We start from the raw sequence: 22,161 nt of genomic DNA, 5'->3' as shown, positions 1-22,161 counted from the left end.
GGTTAAAAAATAATTTTAACTTTCGGAAATAATAATAATATGATAATAGCCCGGGTTATGATCAGATGATTACAAATAGACATGATGATGCCTCCAAAAGTATTTAAAGACCAGACAAAAAAGCAAAAAAAAATTCTTAAAGTTACTGCTTTACTTAATAATTTTCCAAACTAAAGTAGTTAAGAAATACAGCATAAGCACTCTTTCAAGCAAAACAGACTTTATACAAACACTACAAAAGTACAAAACTAGTAAAAAGATTAAAAAAGTAGTACTAAAACAAGTGATAGCATCACCAGCCTACAGATGCTACTTGTGTTTAATCTTGTTACGTAATGCAGTGACGTTCAGACATTTAAGTGTGACCTAAACGCCTTGAAATCAAAATGATTAAACACGATCAGATATGAAGCGTATGACAACAGATGTTTTTTTGTAACAGATATGGATATTATCAGTCACAGTTTGATGCAGTTTCTGCAGATGCACCAGAAACCACGCATGTAAAACATCTCCAGTAGAACATGCTTCCCTAAACTGTCGAATCATGCAAATACAACCACACTGGCCCCAGTCCCATTTTGCCTGCCCACAGGAGAAATAGCATTCCTCTGCTTTTTCCTGAGAAAGCACTATCCCATTATACTGTGATCCACTGAGGCAACTGGATTCCCTGCTGTCCTCTCCGAGAGGGGCCGGCTGCCCACGTGTGTGTCCTGCCACATGCATGCATTCCTGCCCCGTGAATCACACTATAGCAGCCTGGTGTGACACGTTAGAGAGCAAACTTATTGAGTTAGGGCAGGGAATGTCAAGTGGTGGGTCACGACTTAAAATTGGGTCTTAGGTTAAAAATAAATAAATAAATAATAAAATAAAATAAAATGCATATTTAGCATACACTGATAAAAATACAACGACTCTCACAAATAACAGAGTGTATGCATATTTGATCAGTGTTTTTTGATACATTATCATAGTGTTTATTTAAATTTTAATTCAGCTTTAATTTTCAGTTCTAATAATTTTAGTTTTAATTTATTTCTAATTTTAGTCATTTTAGCACCTTAGCTTAAACTTTTTTTTTTTTTTGCAAAGGCAGCCTTTCTGTTTTTTTTTTAGTATTAGTATTATTATTTTTTTATTTAGTAAGTAAAATAAATTGAACTAAACTTCCACCAAACAGGAAAAAAAAATATTATTTTTGCTACAGTTGCACAACTTAATTATTAAAAGGCTAAAAACTAAAATAAAACCAACAGTCCTGAAGAAAAATTGTAAAATAAATAAATACAATTTTTTTTTATTAATAAATAAATAAATGCATAAAGTTAAAAACAAAAATTGCAAATAAACATGAAAGCCAGTGATCACCATGCATTTTCAGCTTCAACATTTTGTTTTTGATGAGAAAAGGTTTTCTTTCTGGCACAGTGACAATTTTTGCCATTTTTCAAAAAAAAAAAAAAAAAAAAATTAATAAAAATGACAACATTTTGCTTTTGATGAGAAAATGTGTTATTTTCTGGCACAGTGACAATTTCAATCATTTTTCCAGAAATAAAAAAATTAATTATAAAATACTTTTTTAACAAATTTTATGTCCATTAATGTGCTTTTTTATAATAAATAATTAAATACATAAATAAAAACATTTAAATAAACATTGATAAATTGATAAAATTGATAAATAACATGAATAAAATAAAATCTTAGAAATTTATTAGTTCATAAAATTTATAATGTTATATTCATTTTTCATATTTATTTCAGCTTTATTACAGTAATAATAATAATTTTGGCTTTAGTTAATAATAATAATATGATGATAACCCGGGATATGATTACAAATAGGACATGATGATACCTCCAAAAGTATCTGGAGACCAGACAAAAAAAGAAAAAAAAAAGTCTTAAAGACACTGCTTTACATAATGATTTTTTAAACCAAAGTAGAAAAGAAATATAGCATTAGCAATCTTTCAAGCAAAACAGGCTTCATACAAACACTACAAAAGCACATTTAGCTGGTTAAAAAAGTAGAGTAAAGTTAGTTCTAAAACAAGTGATAGCAGCAATAGCTTACATATGCTACTTGTGTTTGATATCTAGTTATGTTGTATTTTTAGTTTTCTTTTTAAAAAATAAAATAAAAATGCATATTTAGGTTAATCAATTAGGCTTATCATGCATAAAAATGTATAAAATTAACATTTAATTTGCTTCTTGTTTACTTTTGTACAATTGTGGTATTGTATTGGGTCATCACTTATGTCGAATGTAAAATCTGGTCCTAAAGCAAAACCTGGCCACAGGCTGATGCAGACAGACAGAAATGGACTGTCGCGAATATACAACAACAAGGCAAGTATTCTGGGACATTGAAGTGAGAGGAAAACTGGAGGAGACATAATAAAAAGCACACAAAAAACATACAGCCCTACCGCAGTGACCGAAGTAAAGCAGTCAGCTAATCAGAGGCATGCCGCAAAGTGACCCCTCCTGTCCCCACTGGAATAAATTGTTTCTATTTTTAAAGTTTTGTTCCTAAGTCCAGCATGTGCTGTTTATTTCCCTGTGTTGTCTGTTTCCGTGCCTAATGAGGACAAACAGGTCTCGTTTTGCCAGGCAGTCATGAATGCGGTGCTGTTCTGGTCAGCTGTGTGTGTATGACAGTGTGAGTTGGTAGGCAAAGAGAAAGAGAGAGAGAGAGACCCCTTTTGGAGTCTAAAAATAGACCGACGGGAGAGTTTTTGACACAGCGGCTGACGCTGCACATTCTGAGCTTTGGAGTGGGATCAGGTGTGTGAATCCACAGAGGGGTGAAATGCCACAGAGACTCTTAGCAGCAAACAAACAAAACATCTTCCCATCTTTCCTCATTTTTTTTTAAACAGATATTTATTAAGTAGAAGCTACAGTTGGTATACTTCAGCCAAAAATAAAAATGTTGTAATTAATTACTCACCCTCATGTTGTTTCAAATACGTTAGACCTTTGTTCATCTTCGGAACACAAATTAAGATATTTTATTTTTTAATGAAATCTGAGAGCTTTCTGAGCCTGGATAGACAGCAACGCAGCTACCACGTTCTACCAGAAAGGTAGTAAGGGCATTGTTAAAATTGTCCATTTGACATCAGTGGTTCAACTGTAATATTATGAAGCTGAGAATACTTTTTGTACGCAAAGAGAATAAAAATAAGTTCATTTAACAATTCATTTTTTTCAGTGTCAGTTTTCGATGCATGCAATGCTCTTTGTTTTCTTTTAGCACAAAGTATTCTCGGTTGAACCACTAATGTTACATGGACTATTTTATCCATGTTCTCACTATCTTTCTGGGTTTTGAATGTTTCAGCTGCATTGCTGTCTATGCAGGGTCAGAAAGCTCTTGGATTTTTATAAAAAATGTCTTAATTTGTGTTCTGAAGATAAACAAATGTCTTGCCCGTTTGGAATGACATGAGCGAGTAACTAATGACAGAATTTTCATTTATGGGTGAACTATACCTTTAAATTGTGTGTTAAATATTAGGTACACAAGGCCACGCTATACAGAAGTGCAGCAAAACAGTAAAATTGTGAAATATATTTACTATTTAAAATAAGTGTTTTCTATTTGAATATATTTGAAAATGTAATTTATTCCTGTGATTTCAAAGGTGAATTTTTAGCATCACTACTCCAGTCACATTAACCCTTCAGAATTCATTTTAATATTCTGATTTGCTGCTCAAAAAACATTTATTATTGTTATGTTTTTGAAAACGGCTGAGTAGAATTTTTTCAGGTTCCTTTGATGATTAGGAAGTTCAGAAGAACAGCATTTATCTGAAATACAAATCTTTCGTAACAGTATAATTACAGTAAAATCAATTACTTTTGATCAGTTGAAAGCATGCTTGCTAAATAAAAGTATTAACTTCTGAAATGTCTCCCCCCCTCCCCCAAAAAAAAAAAAATATACACTGACTCCAAGCTTTTGAATGGTATAGTGTATAATGTTACGAAAGCTTTTTATTTCAGATAAAAAAAATGTACTCAACTGTTTTAAATATTGATAATAATAATAAAAATGTTTCTTGAACAGCAAATAAGCATATTAGAATGATTTCTGAAGAATTATGTGACACTTAAGACCGGAGTAATGATGCTGAAAACGTTGCTTTGATCACAGGAATAAATTACATTTTAAAATATATTCAAGTAAAAAGCAGTTACTTTAAATAGTAAAAATATTTAACAATATTACTGTGTTTACTGTATTTTGAATCAAATACATGCAGGCTTGGTGAGCAGAAGAGACTTCTTTAAAAAACATAAAAAAATCTTTTGACTGTTTTATTTATCTATATTTATTCTACATTTTTAATGTCTGAAAAAATGCTGTCATGTGTAAATATCTAAAATAAAACCCTTAAAACGAACGAAACACAAAACAAAATCATATAAATGAAAATAACACAAAATAAAAGAAAATCAAAGCAAATCAAACACTGAACAAAACAAAAATCTAATACTCAAAATGGCCCATTAGCTGAATAAAGTTAATGAAGCAAAAAAATACAAACTAATGGACCTAAGAAACATATGCATTCAGTAAAAACACACATATTGGTACCTTTATGAGCTCTGGCCGGAGGTTGATGGTGTAGAGCCAATTTGTGAGCCTTGGGTAAGAGTCCAGCGCCATCGGTCTGTCACTCTTTGGAACACTCTGCTTCCACTCTAACTGTTTACTGATGTACTTCACCAGCTTCACCTGTAGATGGCGATCACACACACACACACACACACACACACACACACACACACACACATACAGACTTAGACTTGTGTAACAACTGCTTTGAGAAACAACTCACTGAGCCATCTGTTTGCTTTTTAAATTGACCATTTATCCTCTAATTAGTTTTGATACCTTCAAAAGCAAAGGAATTAACCTTTCTTATTAACTTAACATGAAGCTCTTTGTAGATAAAAATCCTTTGAGAAGAAACAGGATGACATCAGACACCAATGAGGCAAAAAAAAAATCTAATTTCATGGCATGTTTCAGAGCACTTCAAAGAAAAAGAGCCGTTTCAAAGTGCCTAGTCAGATGCCACAGAAGTTTGAGGGACAAGCATGTTGATAATTCAGTGCAAGCATTTTCTCTAAACCTTCATGTCCGCAAGCGAGCATTGCACGCAGAATGCAAAGTGAGAACAGAGCAAAGGAAATCCCCATGTGTGACTTCATTGTAAACGGTGGGCGATGAAAATGTGTTATGTGTGTGTGTGTGTGTGTGTGTGTGTGTGGTGTTAGTAAAACAACCGAATACAGTGCAAACAAACACTGTAAACAAACCCACCACACTCTCCTTTTCAGTTCCAATAGCAGCCAGTGCATCCACCAGTCACTAGATGGTAATATATTGGGTTAAAAATAACAAACCAATGATGTTTAACGCTCACAGGACAAAGATGTTTCAGTCCTGACCTCCCTTTGTTGCCGTAACGCTCCCACTGCAATAAACAGTGCTGTCTATAAATAGACACTGACTATCGTGGCAAGAGAGTCTGGACTCTTTCTCACGGGGGCGTCCGTTCCGCCACTATGGCAACCCTGGCTGGAACACACTTGGCGGCTGCAGCCAGAGTCCCATGTGACATCATGGAGCAGCGAGACACTGCGGTCCGCAGGTTAACAGAAACCACCACACACCTGCCTCTATAGGTGCAAGTTCAAACACCTCGGAGATAACCACAGCTGCAACTGCGCTCATAAAGAAGAGGCCGTTTTTACTGACTGAAAAAGATTGCTCAGAAATGAAAAAGTTACGTTAGATATAAATAGGTAAAAGTCCTGGTTCAACAGGTGGTCTGGTGTTCAAGTTAATGCACTTAATTTATCACAAACTGCATTGAGTGGAAACAATAGTTTTTCTTATCTTGTTTGAACATACACATACACATATACATATACATAGATTTAGCTAAAGCTGTAGCTATAAATATTAGTTAGAGATATAGCTGTAGATATATAGATTTAGCTAAAGCTCAGTCAAGATTATTTAGGCACCAGATGTAATTTTTGATATTTTTTACTAGTGGATGCAGGACACTAGTTCATTTATGTAAGTGAGGATAGCAAAATAAAATTAAAAAAACTGTGACATATTATACCCAAAAATTCTCCATACCAGTAAAACTGAAAAAAATTGGGACCAAATATTATTCGGACACTTTGACCTGACCATGTTTAGCTTAAAGGGATAGTTCACCCAAAAATAAAAATTGTATGTTTATCTGCTTACCCCCGGGGCATCCAAGATGTAGGTGACTTTGTTTCATCAAGCGGAACACAAACGAAGATTTTTAACGAAAACCGGTGCAGTCTGGCAGCCAAATAATGGACGTGGATGGGCACCAGACCTTTAAAAGTAAAAAAAAAAAAACATGCACAGACAAATCCAGATTACATCCTGAGCATGTACACATGTAACGTGCCTGATGAAAAGCTCGTGCTCATGACAGTTGGATGTGGCTATGTATCAAAGGTAAAAAATGATATAAATACTGTTCAGTTTTTCGCAAAAACCGATCGTTTCGTGTCTTAGGACATCAATGTATCGTCACGAGCCGCAGGGTGTCATTTGGATTTGTCTGTGCATGTTTTTTTTTGTTTGTTTTTTTACTTTTAAAGGTCTGGTGCCCATCCACATCCATTATTTGGCTGACAGACTGCACCGGTTTTCGTTAAAAATCTTATAGTTATAGATATAGCTGTAGATATAGATATTAGTTATATGCATAGCTGTAGAAGCAGACATCAGTTACAGAAATAGTTGTAGTTATAGATATAGCTGCAGATATTGATATTAGTTATAGATAAAGCTGTAAATATAGATATTAGTTACAGATATAGCTGAATGTGGATATAGACATTAGTTATATATATAGCTGTAGATATAGATATTAGTTACAGAGATAGCTGTAGATAGGTATTACTTACAGATATAGCTGTGGATAAAGATATTAGTTACAGATATAGCTGATATAGATATTAGTTATGCATATACTGTAGCTGTAGATATAGATGTTATAGATATAGCTGTAGATATAGATATTAGTTACAGATATATATGTGGATATAAATATAGATATTAGTTACAGAGATAGCTGTAGATAGGCATTACTTACGGATATAGCTGTAGATATAGATATTAGTTACAGATATAGCTGTGTAGATATAGATATTAGTTATAGATACAGCTGTGGATATAGATATTAATTATAGATATATAGCTCTAGATACAGATATTTGTATGAGATATAGCTGTAGATATAGATATTAGTTATAGTTATAGATATTAGTTACAGATATGACTGATATAGGTATTAGTTATGGATATAGCTGTAGATATAGATGTTAGTTATAGATATAGCTGTGGACATAGATATTAGTTATAGACATAGCTGTGGATATAGATATTAGTTATAGATATAGCTGTGGATATAGATATTAGTTATAGACATAGCTGTAGATATAGATGTTAGTTATAGATATAGCTGTGGACATAGATATTAGTTATAGACATAGCTGTGGATATAGATATTAGTTATAGATATAGCTGTGGATATAGATATTAGTTATAGATATAGCTGTGGATATAGATATTAGTTATAGACATAGCTGTGGATATAGATATTAGTTATAGACATAGCTGTAGATATAGATGTTAGTTATAGACATAGCTGTAGATATAGATATTAGTTATAGACATAGCTGTGGATATAGATATTAGTTATAGACATAGCTGTGGATATAGATATTAGTTATAGACATAGCTGTAGATATAGATATTAGTTATAGACATAGCTGTGGATATAGATATTAGTTATAGATATAGCTGTAGATATAGATGTTAGTTATAGATATAGCTGTGGATATAGATATTAGTTATAGACATAGCTGTAGATATAGATGTTAGTTATAGATATAGCTGTAGACATAGATGTTAGTTATAGACATAGCTGTAGATATAGATGTTAGTTATAGATATAGCTGTGGATATAGATGTTAGTTATAGACATAGCTGTAGATATAGATGTTAGTTATAGATATAGCTGTGGATATAGATGTTAGTTATAGATATAGCTGTGGATATAGATATTAGTTATAGACATAGCTGTAGATATAGATGTTAGTTATAGATATAGCTGTGGATATAGATATTAGTTATAGACATAGCTGTAGATATAGATGTTAGTTATAGATATAGCTGTAGACATAGATGTTAGTTATAGACATAGCTGTAGATATAGATGTTAGTTATAGATATAGCTGTGGATATAGATGTTAGTTATAGACAGCTGTAGATATAGATGTTAGTTATAGATATAGCTGTGGATATAGATGTTAGTTATAGATATAGCTGTGGATATAGATATTAGTTATGGATAAGCCTTTAAGCATCATAATCCTTTATACATCATAAATCAAATACATGATTTGCCCAAGTGAAGAAACTTCTAAGACTAATTACACTATAGCAAATGAAAACACTAAATATAGACTTATTTCTGACTAAAATTTACATTTCAGATGTCTTCTAATTTACCTGACCTTTAAAGTCATATAAATAGTCAAGACAGTCAAAGTGTGACAGGGCGTCGAGCACTGCCGAGCAGGAACATTCGTTTATGCAAACCACCAGCGTGCAAGAATAATTCAACATATTTCTAGATTTCACACATTATTACGCATCATCGTTTTGATCAAAACCCGTGCTCTATCTAGAGCTCGCCACGGAGAAGACACTCAGTCGTCTACAAGAGCATTGGTAGGTCACAGTGGCAAATTCGCCTGAACCTGTAGCCCAGCAACCAGCCACCTGTGCAGCTGATTAGCTCTCTCCATTCGTTTCTCTATATAAGGTCACGGCACTCAGGAAGAGCGCAGCTGCAGTATTGGAGCGCCTCACTAGCCGTTAATTCCACTGAGAGACAAGACAGCAGTGGATGGCTTTATGCATGAGTGTATTATCACCTCACCCAGGCCAACATAGTATGTAGCGCAGTCTTAAAAAGACAACGAGAGCAGCGTATCATTAAAGTTTCAGGAGGCCTATAGCAGTCTGAGAAGGTGTGCTGGATCTTTTCTCCTGGTACTATCTTTGAATGCCCCCATTTGATGCTGATTTGATGCATCGGACGGCCACGAGCGAACCTCAAACACAACAGGGTGTTAGCTTGCACCAGACACAGCCTGGCACAATGTGCAGGAGTGCGCCTGTATTCAATGACTATCTCTCCTCTCATCTGCCTTCTCCGTTACACCTCTCAAGGGGCGGCTGGAGTATGGGGCAGGGGGGACCTGCTTAACTAAAGTGTCCGCGTGAGACCGGAGAGGATTGGTATTTGAAAGCACCCAGCCTCTTAGATGCAAAATGAGCTTCATTAGAGAAGTAAGAGACACAATCTATAAGATAAGGGTAGATGGTGTCTGTTACTACAGACCTCTGTGAAAGTTATAAAAGAGAGTACGTTGGCAATCAAGAGTGTAGCAAGTGTGATGCTGATTTCATCAACACGGTTCCTGGTTAAACGGTGCTACATTCATTTAAGGAAGAGGAGTGTTCCTGGTATGAGCGTGCATGGAGAAAGACATGTGACTAGATGATGTAACTTCCAAATCTACTTTCTTTTCTGTAGGCATGCACTCAACATTTACAAATTCAATTGATTTCACTAAATACGACTTTGCAGAAAGAAGTGTCACAGTTGAACCAGATGATAAGGTAACCGTAGACTGTAGTGGAGTGGTGTGGATCCTGTTACACACTGTGTCACAAATACAAGCAAACCCGCTCCTATTGTTTCTGACAATAACATAAAAGCATATGAGATAATGCATGCTAGGTTTAAACAATCAGACTTCCTCTAAAAATCATGATCGGACATCATGCTTAGTCTCAATGATGAAATGTGCAGCACTAGACAACAGTGCAAGGGTTCGTGGAACCAAAGACACAAGAAAAGAGAAAGGGGGGAAAAGAAAGATAAAGCTGTTGAAAAACCGCATGGGGATTTCCTGATTCGAAACAAACATTAGCGGGTTGAGAGGCCTATGCTTCACCGCATCTAATGGGCCTCGCAGTGATGTGTTAACTTTCCATCCATAGAAACGTAGTGCAAATGAACCCTTAAAAGGCCTTTGATGAGCACTCACGCTACCGAGCAAAGACTCGCATTTCCCAGAAACCAAAACTGAGACGCTAGGGAATCGTGATTCTTCAAAATGTGTTTTTCCCAGATCTCTTCAGTCAATTACAGGGTCTATTACATATAAGAGAAGAGCTTTAACCGGGGATATCACACAAGTACTGACGAATGCTACTGCCCTGAAGCTGAAGACAAGATTGTGTCATAAACAGGTTTTATCACATCCAAAAATGTGGCAATCCTTAGCAAATTTAATGATTTTGCAATAAGCCACAGGCCTTTACTCAAGATAATTGAGCCAAAAAGGTTGTTGCAGGTTGTAAATTAAAAGGAAATCAGGTTGGTGAAATACATTTGTGTCATGAGTCAGCATACTTTCCAGGTTAAACAATTTTGGATCTTTTATATGTACTACAGAACACACACTATGTTTTATCCAAGAGCACTTAAAAGTTATATTGTTCCAAAAATGTATAACTTTCTTCTTTTTAACACACACATTTTTTCACAATGCTGTTTAAAACCCACTGAATCTTTCATTCTTAGAAATATTATCATACAAGTTTGGAAGTTAGAACCATATAATATGATCATTCTGTGTCGAATCAATCAACTCAATTTCGGCTCAAATTTTTGTTTTTGCCAATATTTTTTTCTGAAGAAAGACAGACATGTATAGTGATGAACGCCAAATTATTAAATGTCGTGGATATTTACTGAGTAATCCATTATTTTGTAGAGGGGGGACAAAATGACATCTGTAAAATCTGTTGACTTTAAACAATCTTTGTTGCATTATGTACCAATAGTGACCATTCAAATATGGGGAAACAGCACTTTTCAAGTTTTTACTCCAAAGTTTGCATGCCTGTAACTCAAGAAGAATTAAAGATATCTCAATTCCCATTTTAGATATTGGGTCTTAACAAACTTTCCGTTTGGCATCTGTATTTTTAAGTCCCTTTATAGTTCGGTTCCAGAGATATTGGAATTTTAATATGGCTTCAGAAGTAAATCGTTAAAATGTACAAACTTTCAGCGGTAAAAAACCAAATGTACGTCAATTTGCAAAAATATGATACCTCTTTTTTTTGTTTCAATTGGAATGTCTGAAGAACAAATTGAAGCTAGAGATGTATCTCGTTTCCTTCTGTCAAGACAACTGCATTAAAGGAGTAGTTTTTCAGAACTAAAATTTACAGATAATGTACTCACCCCCTTGTCATCCAAGATGTTCATGACTTTTTTTCTTCAGTTGTAAGGAAATTATGTTTTTTGAGTAAAACATTTCAGGATTTCTCTCCATATAATGGACTTCTATGGTGCCCCCGAGTTTGAACTTCCAAAATGCAGCTCCTAAGGGCTCTAAACGATAACAGCTAAGGAAAAAAGGGTCTTATCTAGCAAAACAATGCGTTATTTAAGAAAAAAAAATACAATTTATATACTTTTTAACCTCAAATGCTCGTCTTGTCTAGCTCGGCAAGACGAGCGTTTGAGATTAAAAAGTATATAATTTGTCATTTTTGGAGAAAATAACAGATTGTTTCACTAGATAAGACCCTTCATCCTCGGCTGGGATCATTTAGAGCCCTTAGAAGCTGCATTTTGCATCAACTATGGGGCACCATAGAAGTCTATTATATGGAGAGAAATCCTGAAATGTTTTTCTAATCCATTTCTTTACGACTGAAGAAAGGAAGACATGAACATCTTGGATGACAAGGGGGTGAGTACATTATCTGTAAATTCTTGTTCTGAAAGTGAACTACTCCTTTAAAATGCCATTTTGACCCCCTCTACAAAATAGTGGATTAGTCAGTAAATATTCATCCATGACATTTAATATTTTGGCTTTCATCCCTATATATATATATATAATTTTCTTCAGAAAAAACTATTAGCAAAATCAAAAATTCAAGCCGGGGACCTCGGGTTAAGTTGACACTGAATGACCCAACAGTAAGTTAATGATGACAGGATTTCAATTTTTGGGTGAACTCTAAAGGACATCAGTTCACAGAAAGCCGGAGAACAAGTTGCTGGAATCGCTCTCCTAATTTACACAGATGACACATTAAACATGCCCACGGCAGCCATCTCCCACTTTGCCGTCAGATGGGGGAGACCCCTTTATCGAGAGTGACGTCATTGCAGCATGCAGGGACAGCACCAAATACCCAGCACTGTTAAGTGCACGTCGGTAAAACTGTCTTATCATAGACCACAAATTAAAAGGTTTTTAACCACCATACTACTCAAACCCTGGTGAATAATTAAAAGTGCCCCTATTATTCCACTTCCAATATTGCCTTTTATACAGTGTGTAATGTAGCTATATGTGAATTTAAACAATCTGCAAAGTTGTAAAGCCAAAAGTGCACAATACAGTTGAAGTCAAAAGTTTACATACACATTGCAGAATCTGCAAAATGTTAATTATTTTACCAAAATAAGAAGGATCATACAAAATGCATGTTATTTTTTATTTAGTACTGACCCGAATAAGATATTTAATTCATTAATACAATGCATATTTTATACATAAAAGATCTTTACATACAGTCCACAAGAGAAAATAATTGTTGAATTGTAAAAAATGTTCAAAAGTTTACACACACTTGATTCTTAATACTGTGTTGTTACCTGAATGATCCACAGCTGTGTTTTTTTGTTTAGTGATAGTTGTTCATGAGTCCCTTGTTTGTCCTGAACAGTTAAACTGCCTGTTGATCTTCACAAAAAACCTTCAGGTCCCACAAATTCTTTGGTTTTTCAGCATTTTTGTGTATTTGAACCCTTTTCAACAATGACTGTATGATTTTGAGATCCATCTTTTCAACTGAGGGACTCATATACAACTATTACAGAAGGTTCAAACAAACGCTCACCGATGCTTTAGAAGGAAAAACAATGCATTAAGACCCAGGGGTGTAAACTTTTGAACAAAATGAAAATGTGTAAATTTTTCTTAGTTTGCCTAAATATCATATTTTTTTATTTAGTACAGCCCTTCAGAAGCTACATAATACTTTAATGTTTCCCAGAAGACAAAATAAGTTAAATTTACCCTGATCTTCAAGTTCAAAATATTCCCATGGCCCGGCTCTTAATGCATTGTGTTTCCTTTTGAAGTATTAGTGAGCGTTTAACGTTAGCCGTTAGGCAAAATAAGAAAAATGTACAAACCTTCATTCTGTTCAAACCCTTGCCTCTTAATGCATTGTGTGTGTTTTTTTTCTAAAGCATCAGTGAGCCTTCTGTAATAGTTGCATATGAGTCCCTCAGTTGTCCTCAGTGTGAAAAGATGGATCTCAAAATCATAGTCATTGTTGGAGAGGGTTCAAATACACAAAAATGCTGAAAAACCAAAGAATTTGATTTTTCTGAAGAACAGCGGTCAATTTAAGTGTTAATTTAAGGACAAACAAAGGACTCATGAACAACTATTTCAAAAACAGCTGTGGATCATTCATGTAACAAGAGAATATTAAGAATCACGTGTATGTAAACTTTTGAACGGGGTCATTTTTATAAATTCTGTCCTAAACTATTATTTTCTTTTGTGGACTATATGTAAACGTCTTTTATGTGAAATATATTATAATGAAATATTCAGGTCAGTACTGAATAACAAAATAATATGCATTTTGTATGATCCCTTTTATTTTGGTAAAATAATTAATATTTTGCAGATTCTGCAAGGTGTATGTAAACTTTTGACTTCAACTGTAAATAAAGTTATTGTCTCCCAAAATAAAGAATTGACTCAGCCTAAACAAGTCATTAGTAATTCGAATCCTGATATTAAATGCATATTTTGAGAAAACTCAAAATCCCGACCCCTTTTTAAAATGGCCAATAGCGTTCTGTTTATATCATGGCTTGGGCCAGAGCCATTGAGCTGGGCAAAGCCAGATTTAACAGCATATGACAGCCTCAATCTATATATAAAATAGCATTCTGTGTAGAATTCAAATGTGTCTGATACGTGTTGTGGTCTGCGCCGACTCGCACATATGATGACACAATGTGGAACCAGACAGTGCATCCTCCAGTATCCTCTATATAGAGTACTATGTGCCATTTACCATACAGAAAATACTAATTCTGTGAACAAGTGACCGATTTCAACCACAGATTCAGCATCTATTTATTGTGTAGGGGGTGGGGCGCTTCGGATACTAGAGACCATTTGATTGGACAATCAATGATTCATTTTGGCGGAAACAAGACACTGTAAGTTTTTAATGCTTGTATCTTCTAAATGCGAATTTTGACATTGTTTTGGACCACATTAGCATACAGATAACCTAAAGGCTAACATATTCATATTTAAAGCCAAAAAACTTCCATTTTGATTTTATGGGGACTTTAATAAAAATTACTCTAGTGACATCATTACCAGACCAAAAGTTCTAAGACTACAGATCTTGAAGGTAATTTTTAATTTGTGCATAAACCCCCCCAAAACATGCAGTTATATCAAACTGGTAGATTTTTGTACTCTCTCTGTTAGGCCAGCTATGCCCATCCACAGGAAATCCCAAAACACAACTCGCACAGTTTTTTCGCCAGCACAAAACAAGTAGGAAACGTGACTTCAATGCACAGCACTTCCTGAGCAATAAGAAAAACTTGCATCTACACATGCACATTTTAAACACATGCATGAGTTGCTACAGTTTTGCAAACCGGCAGAGTTAGGCCACATAGTGGTTGTGGCCAGATCTGTACTGAGCCTGTGAGAAACATTTAGTGATAGCCAGATGGCGACACTGAAAGACAAAGAAGATGTGACTCCAACACACATTTCATCGAAGGGACTTACACTTATCACTAAATGAAGAAATAATGTGCAAGATTAAGCGGTCAGGTTTCACACTTGAGTGCAGACTGACAGACATTTCTCTTTGAAAATAAACTGCATGAAACAGATGACACACTTCTGTGCTAAACTAGTTTTAAACAGTCCCACAACTCACCAAAGCTGGAAAGAGGGCACATATAATACAACAGAAAAGATTTGCATATCAATGGAGATTAAAAACAATTTAAAGTCCCCATGAAATCAAAATTGAAGTTTTTTTGGCTTTTAGTTTGAATATGTTAGCCTGTGCTCCAAAACAATAACAAATTCAGCATTTAGAAGATATAAGCATTCAAAACTTAAAGACTTAAGTTTTATCTTCTGCCAATATGGATCAACGATTTTGAAGACATCACCCTGCACTTCTCATTAATTTTTTTTTTGTCCAATCAAATGCTCTCTAGAATCCGAAGCGTAGTAAATAGATGCTGAAGCTGTGGCTAAAATCAGTCACGCGTTACAGAATGTTTATTTTCTGTATGATGAATGGCACGTAGTGCACTATATAGGGAATAGGGAACCATTCAGAGAGTGTAATTATGCTTTCTGTTAGGGTTAAAAAAGTTTGGTTTCTCACCAATTTGAGCACAGTCTGCTCTGGTCTACAGACACAATAGCATTGAGCGGAACATATGAGTCAGTGCTGACAACAAAATGTATCAGACCAATTTGAATTCTACACAGAATGCTGTTTTTTATGGCAATATGGATGAGATTGTGGCTGTCAAATGTGGCTTTACCGAGCTCAACAACTTTGGCCCAAGTTGTGATAAAAACAAAACGGCCTATTAAAAAAAGGGGCCCGGACTGCTTTATATGTCCTGCCCTGTCTTCCTGCTTCCGCCAAAAAAGAACTAAAGCCGAGTATGTGTTTTTAACGAAAGTTGGCAACTATCAGTGGAAGGTCCACCTGGGGTGATCCTCTTCCTGATACAATTGATTACAGCAGTCACCTACTAGTACAACGACTTGGTGACCTCCAGACTAAATTGCTGTCAATATGAATGCCTGACATCTTTACGAGGAGAGAGTGTGGGTCTGCTCCCAGACAGAAACGTAACACCCACTGGTTAAGTAATTGTGTAACACATAGTTGTTGGACATCTGCTAGTGTCCAGGTCCGCATCTGTTCCCCTCACTAGATCAAACAAAAACCTAAGGATTTTCTTTTGTTCCCCCATTGAGACAGATAAAAGAGATGTCATTTTGCAAACTGCTTGCCTTCTCCAATATCCATAAACACACACAGTCTACACAGCTTATTCTGAGTGCTTGATGTAACCCTACTCCTAATGCAATTCGGCCTGCCTCTTGCAGACTTATTGTTTGAGCAGAGAGAGAGGGAGGAACGCATTGCCTGGACTTTCCACCACTTTTGTTCTTCAGGGCGTTGATGGATGCCCTCTGTCTACACAAAAGTGCTTATTGGGGTTGCGGGATTACGGTATTGTAGCGTGCAGAGTCAGATTCACTTTCGCAAACCCTCCCTCGGATTGAGGAATCTTGCTCACTAATCACATGCATGTGAAGGGAACACGTTTGCTAAATATAGGAACAGCCACAATAGCACAAACACACAGCGATCTTTCCAGTGGCTAGAGAAGACAAGCTGCTAACCAGAGATTCTCAGCTGCCAACCGCAGTCATTCCTTCAATGTCTGAATTGTCTCCACTTCTCGAGAACAAGCGCAAAGAGACAGCCAGTTCATCCACAGGAATTTTGAGAGATTTACGGACAGGAATCTCAACGATAATTGCCATTTAGCACCATCTCTCTGTGCTTTGCTTTGAGTGCCGGGAAAAACAGTCCACCAAGTGCATCCAGAGGTAACAAACACAGTCCTGCTCAACTGTTTTGGTTACACTGATTGGGATATTTTCAAATAGGCTATGAAGATTACCCAATATAAGACCTTGGATAAACACTGAGATGGAATGCCTGAGGGAACGACCGCTTCTTATATCAGGGGTGTCCAATCCTGCTCCTAGAGTGGTCCTGGAGTGCTGCTGTCCTGCAGAGTTTAGCTCCAACCCTAATCAAACTCACCTGAACATGCTAATCAATGTCTACAAAATTACTAGGGCTACAGGCAGGTAAGGTTTTTTCAGGGTTGGAGCTAAACTCTGCAGGACATCGGCACTCCAGGACCGACTGAAGTTGCCTATCTCTGTCCTAGAGGGTTACTTTTTTTTTTACACAGTTACTCTAAGACAGGAGTCTCCGAAATCTCCTTCAACTTGCTTCAACACACCTGCCTGGAAGTTTCGACCATACGTAGTAAGACCTTAATGAGCTGGTTCAGGTGTGTTTAAGTAGGGTTGGAGCTAAACTCTGCAGGGCATCGGCACTCCAGAACCAACATTGAATATCCCTATCCTAGAGGGTTACTTTTTTTTTTTACACAGTTACTATAGGGGTCTGTCCTGGAGGGTCAGTGTCCTGCAGAGTTTAGTTTCAACTTGCCTCAACACACCTGCCTGGATGTTTCTAGCATGCCTAGTAAGACCTTGATTAGCTGGTTCAGGTGTATTTAAATAGGGTTGGAGCTAAACTTCGCAGGACATCAGCACTCCAGGACCGACGTTGCCTATCCCTGTCCTAGAGTTACTTTTGTACACATGTACTCTAGGACAGGGGTCTCCAAAAACTGTCCTGGAGGGCCAGTATCCAGCAGAGCTTAGATCCAACTTGCCTCAAAACACCTGTCTGGACCTTTCTAGCATGCCTAGTAAGACCTTGATTTGCAGGTTCAGGTGTGTTAAACTAGGGTCGGAGCTGAACTCTGCAAAACACCGACCCTCTTAGCTCTGCTGGACACTGGCCCTCCAGGACTAAGTTTGCAGACCCCTGCTCTAGGACTTTAGGATTACTAGAAACCTTTGAGTAGGGATGTTGGTGAAAGTTGTCCTGCAGAGATTAGCTAATCAAACACACCATTTTTTTACTTTAAGGCAATCCTGGTTTCTGGTTAGTTTTTCTGGTGTATTCGATTTGGGTTGCAGCTAAACTGGACAATGGACAGGTACTCTGCAGAAAGGTGGCTCTCCAGGAACAGGACTGTATCAGCATGATTTAAACTTTCCAAAACGGCTGTGCTTGCTCTCTCTGGGCACATTTTGATAACCTCAGGAGATTGGTCACCTCACTGGGTATGCAAAATGCATCCTGGTAGTGAGCAGCCAGGGAATTCCTGTTGGGCCACCACCCGGATGCTGCAGCCAGGGACTCAGGCCAACATGTTCTGGGTCTGTGGGATGTCCAGCCACTCTGTAAGGCCTGACATCATATTCACTGTACCTGACTTTCCTCATCCTTCCACAGCTGTCCACTGAAAGCTTTTGATGGCCACAGCGCTTTAACTGAACCTACCTCTCCACAGGTATCAAAAGAGCCAATGCCACCTGCTTTTTCTTGACTTCAAAGGCAACCTTTCTCAACACCGGTGCCAACGGGGTTGCGCACTACAATACCCACCTTCCTACCCGAGACTGTCGTTGAACAGCAAAGCAATTACATAAGTTGATGATATCAACAAGACAGCCTACGGGGAAAAGGCAAGACAGCTCAAAGTCTGGTGAAACAAAATGACATGATTAGAGAGTTCAGACAAAGCCATGCACCTTAACATTGACCTGAACACATGAACCATGAACACCTCCTCCTTAACCTGACAGTACCTTTCGTCCATAAGCGACTTAAGCTTCTTCAGGTGTGTCGTAGAGAGTACCTGTGTTACCTGCTGGATCACTGTCTGGTATGTTAACTTCTCTGCTTTAGACAAAAGAGCTCTGATGTGGGTAGTGAAAATAGCTCTGTTCATCACTGGAAACAGACTTCCAGCTAACAAGGATTGAACAGAAATCTGACAGCAATATTATCAGTCCATCTCTTGTTAAGTTTCATACCCCTACCATCTGGAGGAAGCCTGGAGAGTCAAAACCACTAGACTTCTCACAAGATGTTAGACTATCCAGTAGCTCTGACAATCAACAAATGGACTGTCCACCCCCACCCAATGCAGAAATGCAACCCATACTCCTGACTCTGCTTGTTATTGTTCTACCTCAGCACAATCCTTGCCGCATTACAGTAGTTTTATAAGCACTAGACTCTACGTTCACATCTTGCAGTTCAAGTTTATCTGACACTGTCTGCACTATGTTTATCACATTTTTTTATTGTATACTGGGTACATATTACTTTAAATTTATTGTATATTTCTTGTAATTACAATTCTCTGTGTGGCCTTGGGCCACCACACATTATCATACTCTGTTATAAAAATACTGCTGTGTTTCAAAGGACATGCATTTTATTCTTTTTCTCGCACTTGGCAAAAAAATTAACATGACCTGACCTGAACGAGTGTTATTTCTGAAAATCATCATGAGAAATAATGAAGCACCTCCCTAAGATGTAGATAAGTATCGCCAAAACAAGCACCAGACTCACCACAATGCCACAATTACCTGTGTCTGTGAGAACCAGCGTCATTAAAATGTTTTAAGTATAACGGTTTATTTAACAAAGCCTCAGGCTCATCTTAATTATTTAAAAGTGAGAGTTTGTGAGCTGCAAACATAAAAGCAATCTTTTGATTCACAAAAGAAGGTGCTTGACTTTCCTAAGTAGAGAATTTCGTCCTCACAAAAAAGCCACTAATTTATGATGTTTTGTTAAATACAACCATAATAATATTAAAAGTGACGCTGTTCCACAGGTTTGACCAACTTGGGATTTCAGTTCACTTTTGTGGGAGGGGTTAACCACTGTTGCAAAATACCTGCGTATGGTTAAAAATAGCACTAACCCTCCTCTGACATATGTTCCTTTTGTTTGCAGAGCTAAACTAAGATAACAAGCTGTTTGACATGAAACATACAGTTTTAAAACAGCTACAGGACTTTGACTAGTTTGCTCGTCTATACACTATTGCAAAAGTATTCTGTTGCAGTGATTACCATGAGGATAAGGATGAAAATTACTCAGTTTGAAAGCATTTACACCTGTCATAAGGGTCGTTTGAATGCTGAATATAAGCTTTCCATTGATGTATGGTTTGTTAAGATTTGAAAATCTGGAATCTGAGGATGCAAAAGAAATCTAAATATTGGGAAAATCATCTTTAAAGTTGCTCAAATGAAGTTCTTAGCTTCAATTACTAATCAAAAATTAAGTTTTGATATATTTATGGTAGGAAATTTACTAAATATCTTCATGGAACAAGATCTTAATATCCTAATGATTTTTGGCATAAAAGAAAAATCGATCAATTTGACCTATACAATGTATTTTTGGCCATTGCTACAAATGACTGGTTTTGTGGTCCAGGGTAACATAATATTATTTTCATGACACAGATGGTCATGTGATCACAACACAGTTGTAAAGAGCAACCTGCTTCATAATATTTCTTAAAGCGCAAAACTTTTCTACTTGGCAACACACAAGATTACACAAGAGGGGGTAGTAGGCAGATGCACCCTAAACAACTACCTCAAGATCCAGGAAGTAATGTCAGCCAAGAGGGGGTTTCCATGACCCTCTCATTTATGAATTTAATATCAATATATTAATAGGCAGTAAAATTAATGATGATTTGAAGATGCACCTACAAAGCAAACATCATTGTCTAGGCATATCAGGAACTATCATTCACCCTCTGGATCGCGCTAATGTCATGGTACTTATTTGATTTGACAACTTGCAACCTGGCATGAACATGAACAGTGTCTAGATAGCTTGTTATTCAAGTACACACAGGCAAAAAAACAGTACCTCCAAAGCGCGTATCTCGTGTTGGGTCAGGTCGTTAGATGCGGCGCACTTGGTCCGGAGCCCTTTCAGACTAGAGATGGAGATCTCGATCAGGTTCTGGATGAGTTCGCACTGGTGAAGCACGTCCATCCCTGCGTTCCTTCCATCGCTCGCGTCCAAATGCTCCTCATCACTTGCGACCATGTTTCCGACTTTGCCAGAGACACTAGTATCCATTCCGCGGCATTGGCACGGCTTTAGGGGCATGGGCTCGAACTACAGCAAACACTAGTCCAAAGACATGTTAGTAAACTCATGTAGACTAAACGGAGATGACAGTTCTACTCCAAGCGAGTTAAGTACTAGTTCAGAGCGCAAGCATACTCCTCAAACATACTCGTGGACTGGTTTGACAGCCAGACAGGACGCGTTGTCAGCTTGTTCCGCCTCAAACGTTGTATGTATATCCCGTGAAGCTTTCTGAGAAGCGCTCGCGTAGGTCTCACCCTCAGTCAGCTGTTTGAAGTAGCGTTTGATGCTTTGCAGTGTGGGAAATGAAGTTTTGTTTACATGCGCATCGGACCGTTTGAGGATCACTTACGTAACTGATTTTTTGTTCAGTTTTTGACTTAAAAGAAGAATTGTTGATATATTTCTGTATTTTTTGCTATTCTGTTAAAAGCGCTTTATAAATAAAACATTATTATTGTTGTTATTATTATCAACGAGTGCGTTTTCATAGACAATAAGCTGGATGCATACACACACACACACACACACACACACACACACACACACACACACACACACACACACACACACACACACACACACACACAAACACAAACACACACACACACACACACACACACACACACACACACACACACACACACACACACACACACACACACACACACACAAATAAATACACAAATACATTTAGCTATCTAAATGGGGACATTATTTATTTTGTTTTTACATACCGATAGTTACACATTTTCAAAACCTAAACCTTTAAAAAAATTTGGAATTTCAAAAAAAACTTTGTATACTTTATTTTTATACCAGTTCTACAAATGAGGATGTCCCCAAAGGGAGGTTTTTGGTTTCTGGGCACAGGCGTTTTAGTGCCACATAAACAAAAAAAAAAAAAAAAAATCAAGTCGTAACATTTCCAGAATACAGTTAAAATTATGAGAATAAAGTCAAAATATTACGGGAATAATTATGAGAATAAAGGCCTGGCAACTTCTCCCGGTGCTCTCAATCTGAGCCATTTGTATGCACAATATAGAAAAGTTATTTAAAATTAATTATCG

General features: G+C 36.8%; 1 protein-coding gene across 3 annotated transcripts in view; it reads right to left on the bottom strand.

Moving 5' to 3' along the window:
- ksr1b (kinase suppressor of ras 1b) overlaps window positions 1-21,319 on the bottom strand; it is a 52,544-nt gene extending 31,225 nt beyond the window's left edge. For 2 of the 3 annotated variants that reach the window (XM_073818183.1, XM_073818184.1), the window contains exons 1-2: window positions 20,861-21,319; window positions 4,625-4,765 (exon numbers count right to left, since the gene is read on the bottom strand). In XM_073818183.1, the coding sequence (XP_073674284.1) occupies window positions 4,625-4,765; window positions 20,861-21,106 (387 nt within the window). In that variant the 5' untranslated portion in view covers window positions 21,107-21,319. Of the gene's footprint in view, window positions 1-2,444; window positions 2,602-4,624; window positions 4,766-20,860 lie in introns of those variants that run through there. The other variant, XM_073818186.1, reaches the window with a different exon arrangement.
- Between the last annotated feature and the right edge of the window lie 842 nt (window positions 21,320-22,161).

Source organism: Garra rufa, chromosome 14 (assembly GCF_049309525.1).
Source record: "Garra rufa chromosome 14, GarRuf1.0, whole genome shotgun sequence".
Taxonomy (NCBI): domain Eukaryota; kingdom Metazoa; phylum Chordata; class Actinopteri; order Cypriniformes; family Cyprinidae; genus Garra; species Garra rufa.
The sequence above is the reverse complement of the archived record's forward strand: the minus strand, read 5'-3'. Positions and strand labels throughout refer to the sequence as shown.